This window comes from Peromyscus leucopus, chromosome 1, assembly GCF_004664715.2.
Source record: "Peromyscus leucopus breed LL Stock chromosome 1, UCI_PerLeu_2.1, whole genome shotgun sequence".
NCBI lineage: Eukaryota > Metazoa > Chordata > Mammalia > Rodentia > Cricetidae > Peromyscus > Peromyscus leucopus.
The window spans coordinates 57,978,416-57,984,415 of NC_051063.1; the positions used below are offsets into that span (position 1 = coordinate 57,978,416).

Sequence of the window (6,000 nt, forward strand, 5' to 3'; positions counted from 1 at the left end):
TGTATGAATGTCGGTGAGTGTACATTCGTGTGTACATATGCATTAGAAGTTGATACCAAGAACCTCGAATCACTCTTTGACTTCATACATTGAGGTAGGGTCTGTCAGTCACACCCTGGAGCTTGCATAAGATATAGCTAGTCTTGATACTCAGTTTGTGGAAATCCTATCTCTTCAATGCTGTAATTACTAGCAGGCTGCCATTTCCATCTGGCATTTATGTGGTTTCTGGGGATATTAATTCTGGTCTTGTTAAGTAAGTACATAAGTAAGTAAGTACATTGGTAAGTACATTTAACTGCTTAGCCATCTCCCTAATCCCACCCCAGCAATTGGTTTTTTTGTTTGTTTTATTTTGAGATGCTCTCACTTGGTGCCCTTAAACTATGCAGAGCTCACAGAGATCAGCCTGCCTATGCCTTCTAAGTGATGGGATTAAAGGCATGTGCTACCACGCTCAGCTCTAGCAATTAGTTGTTTTGTTTTGTTTTAGGGCTTTTTCTTTCAAGACAGGGAGGGTTTCTCTGTTTAGCTTTGGTTGTTCTGGAACTCAATCTGTAGACCAGACTGGCCTTGAACTGAGAGATCTGACTGCCTCTGCTGGGATTAAAGTGTGCACCGTCACCACCCAGTTTTCCAGCAGTTGATTTTAACACCAAAGTAAAAGCTATAACTTGGAGGCATAGACACCATGACAAATCTTTGGACTTGGGTACTAGATTAGAACATAATCCTTCTCTCACTAGACTGGAGATTCATTTCATTTGCCCAGAACAGCTGGTAACAGAAGCTTTGAATTCTGTATGTGCAGAGAATATTGTATGTCTGTTTTCATTTGTTGCAGGACTAAAAGACCTCCTCCTAGCAGGCTGTTCCTGGTCTGCAGTCTCTGCCCTCAGCACCTCCAGCTGCCCCCTTCTCAGGACACTTGATCTTCGGTGGGCAGTAGGAATTAAAGACCCTCAAATTCGGGACTTGCTGACTCCACCCACAGATAAACCAGGTATGATCTGGGCCTGCCTGCCTATATGTGTCTGTCTTTGAGGTAGCTTTCTTTTTGGATGGACCTTGAAACTAAGGTCTCAGAATTAAACTGTGGAAGAATAGAAGAGTACAAGGCTAAAGTACAAGCAGATAACTCCCACAAACAGGAGGCAATCCATTCTATTAGTTTGGGCCCAGAGAGCATAAACCTCAGAAGGCTTCTGGGTCAGAACAGGACTCTAAAGGCTCTTTGCACACTGGATTGTGAGAAGTTTTGGAAGACTCACTCCACACATCACCTTGGAAGTGGGACATACAATCTGACAATGAGCACTCCCTATGGGAAGGGCCAAGTGCGTCCTAGCAAGCACATAGCTGCTGCCACCTTGGGGCTTTGGTAGAGAATTTAAAGTTTTGATCTAAGCTTTTTTTTTTTTTTTTTTTTTTTTTTTTTTTTTCTTTTCAAGACAGGGTTTCACTATGTAGCCTAGCTGTCCTGGAATTCACTATGTAAACCAGGCTGGCCTTGAACTCACTGAGATCCACCTGTCTCTGCCTCCCGAGTGCTAGGATTAAAGGCATGTGCCACTACCACCTGGCGTAAGTTCTTTTCTTGCCTGTGCAGGTCAGGACAATCGAAGCAAGCTCCGGAACATGACTGACTTCCGGCTGGCAGGCCTTGACATCACAGATGCCACTCTCCGACTCATCATTCGCCATATGCCCCTATTGTCTCGACTCGACCTCAGTCACTGCAGCCACCTTACAGATCAGTCCTCCAACCTACTCACTGCTGTCGGGTCTTCCACTCGATACTCCCTCACAGAGCTCAATATGGCAGGTATGCTTCGGTCTTTATGCTTGGGATATTAGGTGATATCCATGCTTTCTGAACTAAACCATGCTTATTTATTGATTCACATCGGCATGGGGATAGAGAGCTGGTTCAGTGGTCCCCACCCCCCAAGTCTGGTAGCTCACAGCCACTTGTAACTCTAGCTCCTGGGGATCTGACATCTTCTAGCCTTTGAGCACCTACACACACATTGGCATACACACAAAAATAAATCCTTTTTGAAAATTCACGGCTAGGCATGGTGGCACACACCTTTAATCTAATCCCAGTGTTTTTGAAGCAGAGGAAGATGGATATCTTGAGTTTGAGGTCATCAAGGTGTGCATAGTGAGACCATGTCTCAAAAAATGAATAATTTTGAAAATGTACAGATGGGCCAGGTCGTGATAGCACATGCCTTTAATCCCAGCACTTGGGAGGCAAAGGGAGGCAAAGGCAGGCAGATCTCTTGAGTTTGAAGTCATCCTGGTCTAAAGAGTGAACTTCAGGACAGCCAGGGCTACACAGAGAAACCTTGTCTCCAAACAAAAAACAAATAAAAAAACAAAAATACATGCCTGGCCAGTTGTGGCGGCACACCCCCTCCCCTTTTTTTTTTAAAGATTTATTTATTTATTATGTATACAGAAGAGGGCACCAGATCTCATCACAGATGGTTGTGAGCCACCATATGGTTGCTGGGAATTGAACTCAGGACCTCTGGAAGGGCAGTCAGTGCTCCTAACCTCTGAGCCATCTCTCCAGCCCCAGCACACCCCTTTTTAAATCCGAGCACTTAGGGGGCAGATCTCTGTAAGTTCAAGGCCAACCAGAGCTGCATAGAGAGACTGTCTCGACAAAAACAAAAAGTTTACATCTGCAGTAGAACAAGAGATTTCTATTCCTCTTTTACCAAAAAGATCTAGGAGGCAGGGTATAAACTTAAGTGCTTGCATGTATGACTGCCATCTTCTGTAGACTGCCAATGGCCCTCGGGCTGCTGAATTGTACATGGTACTTGGAGGAAGGCAGTGAGAGCCACAGTACATATGGCACCTCTGGTCTCTCAGCGTGTGACAAAAATGGGCTTTGATTTAGCATTTTGGAGAAGGATAGAACTGAAGGCAAAGGTGGGCATCTGTGGCTGCGTGTTTATGTTCTTTGTTCTCTTGGCCATGTTGCCCACAGGTTGCAATAAATTGACAGACCAGACCCTGTTCTTCCTAAGGCGAATTGCTAATGTCACCTTGATTGACCTTCGAGGATGCAAACAGATCACTAGAAAAGCCTGTGAGCACTTCATCTCAGACTTGTCCATCAACAGCCTCTACTGCCTGTCTGATGAGAAACTGATACAGAAGATTAGCTAAGACATGCTCAGCCCGGACTGAACAGGAAAAATCTTCCCCTGCCTTCCCACCAAGGAGAGTCTCTCCCTGCTGCAGGCTCTGAGGCCAATGACACTCCCTTCTCTGCTCTCTTCTCTGAGCCCTTCTCCCACAGATGGAGCAGAGAGGATGGTGGACACCAAGGTCACTTGCCTACTCCTCTCCCTCCCAAGGAAAAGAGAGGAGAGGTCGATCAAGGAGAAAGCACAGGCTGTGCTGTCCCGGTGCCTGCTTGCTTGCTCATCTGCCAGCTGGGAAGCTGGGCTCGCAGTTTTGGGGAATTTGTGCATCTTTCACCTGCACTGGGCCAAGAGCCCTTCCTTCTCATCCATGGTCCCCCAGCAGTGCCTGGTTCTGAGCAAACTCCAGGGAGGAAGGTCTGAGCAAACTCCAGGGAGGAAGGTGGCCTTGCCTTCCTGGCCAGGTTCTCATGGTGTCCGTTGCGTGTCTCTCCTCCGTTATACTCTCCCGGCTTCTGCAGGAGGGGCCAACAGCCCTAGGAATACCAGGCCTGGCAGGTCTCAATGGTGCTGTGAGATGTCTGAAGCTTTGCTCCATGTCTGTGCTAGCCCTTTTTCTTTCCCCTGGGCTTGATGCTGTCCAACACTCACGCTCATTCACATAATACAGTCCCCATTCTACCATCCCCCCCTAAACCTCTCCACTAGTCTCTGAGTTGTTTGTTGCACTTACTGGGGTTATTAAAAGCTCTTCCAAGGAGCTGGAACTGTACCCCCAGAGATGCTCCATTTCATTGCCACTCAGGCATATTCTAAGACAGGCATCATCTCCCTTCCCCACCCCAATGCCTCCCACCAACTGCCCTTTCCATGTGTTCTTTCCTGCCTGAACAGGGCTTTCCTAGAATGCGTGTCCTCCGAAGGAGCAGCCTGTTTCCTCAGGTTGGGGGAACAGAGGACTGGTTGAGTCCCCACCTGCCTCCAGGCCAGGCTCCTCTAGGCCTCTGGTTTAGCGTAGCCCTCTGAGCCCAGGCCTGTGTATAGCCTAGCAGCTCACTGACCTGGTGCCTTTTAAGGGGAGTCCTGATTGGAAGCCAGTCACCTGCCCTCTGCCTGCAGCCTTGGAAGTGTGTGTGCATGTGCCTCTGTGTGTCTGGCTGAGTGTGCTGCACTTGTGTGCAGGGAAGGAGGGGAGCATGATGCCTCCTGCTCCACCACCCTTCTTCAAGCCCCATCAGCTGCCCCCTTTTACTTTGCATTGAACGGCCTGTCCAAAGATCCTCTCTCTAGGGCAGCAGAGAGCTTTTTGCACTTTAAAAGAAAGAAAGAAAAAATGGTCGGAATTATTCTGGGTCAATATTTAGAGTGTGAGGAGATGCTCAGCAGAGGCCTGTGGCCAGAGTTTGTCAGTGATACATGCAAATTTGCACTCTGCTCCCCATCTGTAGGAGATTGATAGCACAGCCTTGCCCCGCCTTCTCTTCCCCAGCTGTACCCCTTCCCACTTCCCACCCCATTTCCTGTGACCCAGCCTCAGGCTTTCCTAAACTCCATCAGGAGGGGACAGAACCCGGGCACCATGAGTCTGAAGTGTGAACAGCCCAAGGAGAGATGCTAACTGCACCCTTGCCACTGCCAAAGCAATAGAGGCAGAAGCGTCCCCTCTTTGCCACCTAGCCCAGCTTTGACCCTGGCATTAACCAGACTTTTTCCAGGAAAACTGGGTTGTGGCAAGGGGTGGCATTGTTTCTTCCAATCTGCTGATTCTCTTGGCTGCACCTAAAAAAACAGCAGTCTGCTCCCATGACCCTCTGCCATTCCATTGGTCTTCAGGACCCAGAATTCTGGGGCTGAAATGTTGAGGAAATGCCAGTGACTTATTCCAGAGTGCCTCAGTTAGGGGAACTTCTGTAAAGAACCCTGGGTGTTGAGCAAAAACCTTATTAATATTATTAATGACCTATAATTAGAAGCTTCCTGCCTTTTTTTTTTTCTTCTTCTTTTTGGTTGCTCCTGTGGAAAATACTAAAATTACTAAGTTTTGTTTGTCGTCTTTTTATAAAAGGGGAGGTGGAGAGACCCCTTCAGAGCAGGGATTGTGCCGGGAGAGTGCCTCTGACCTTTGGGACAGTTCATCCACAGAAATTTCTAAGCTGGCGGCTTGTCTGGGATTTGGAAAAAGCCAATGTTTTACCACACAGATTCGTCAGCTGAAAAGGGAGCTCAGGATGGCGGCAGATGGATTGATGCCCTTGCTGGGTCTTTCTTTTCCTTAGGACTGTGAGGGAGAATGGTTTTTAGAGGTGAGGGTTGGTCCTTGCAAAGGAGAGAAGTGTCTCTGGGGGCAAAGAACATGTGAGTTCATAGTCCTGCATCTACTCTTAGCTGTGGTCTTGCCAGAGCCTGGCCTCCTCAGACTGTAGGATCAGACCTCTGCCTTCATCTTTCCACATACTGGGGCAAAAAACCACAAAGGAAAGGAAGAAAATTATATATATATATATAATTATATATATATAATATAAAATCACTTGGTGATTAAAAAAATAACTGCTCAATAAATAAAACTCCTAAAGTCACTATGTTTAAAGGGTTTGTTTTTTGGGGGGAAATATTGTAAATATATATTTTTCTGTTGCTTATTTAGAGTCAATCTCCAATGTTGTGCTAAGATTTTTAAATTAAATGTAAGCATTAAGGGAATGAGTCTTAGGCTGCCAGCTGACACATTGGCATTATTTTGGGTCAGGGAAGGAAGGAAGCTAGTTGGACTTTGTTTTCTAAAAGTTCCCCACTTGGTTTTAGAAAGAGCAAAGATGTCTTTCTTCTGACA

The 6,000-nt window shown here is 46.8% G+C and overlaps 1 protein-coding gene across 4 annotated transcripts in view; it reads left to right on the plus strand.

Moving 5' to 3' along the window:
• Positions 1-5,641, plus strand: part of Kdm2a (lysine demethylase 2A) — an 88,253-nt gene extending 82,612 nt beyond the window's left edge. For all 4 annotated transcript variants that reach the window (XM_037208367.1, XM_037208365.1, XM_028860654.2 and 1 more), the window contains 3 exons: positions 845-1,003; positions 1,610-1,825; positions 3,008-5,641. In XM_037208367.1, the coding sequence (XP_037064262.1) occupies positions 845-1,003; positions 1,610-1,825; positions 3,008-3,189 (557 nt within the window). In that variant the 3' untranslated portion in view covers positions 3,190-5,641. The remainder of the gene's footprint in view (positions 1-844; positions 1,004-1,609; positions 1,826-3,007) is intronic.
• The last annotated feature ends 359 nt before the right edge of the window (positions 5,642-6,000 follow it).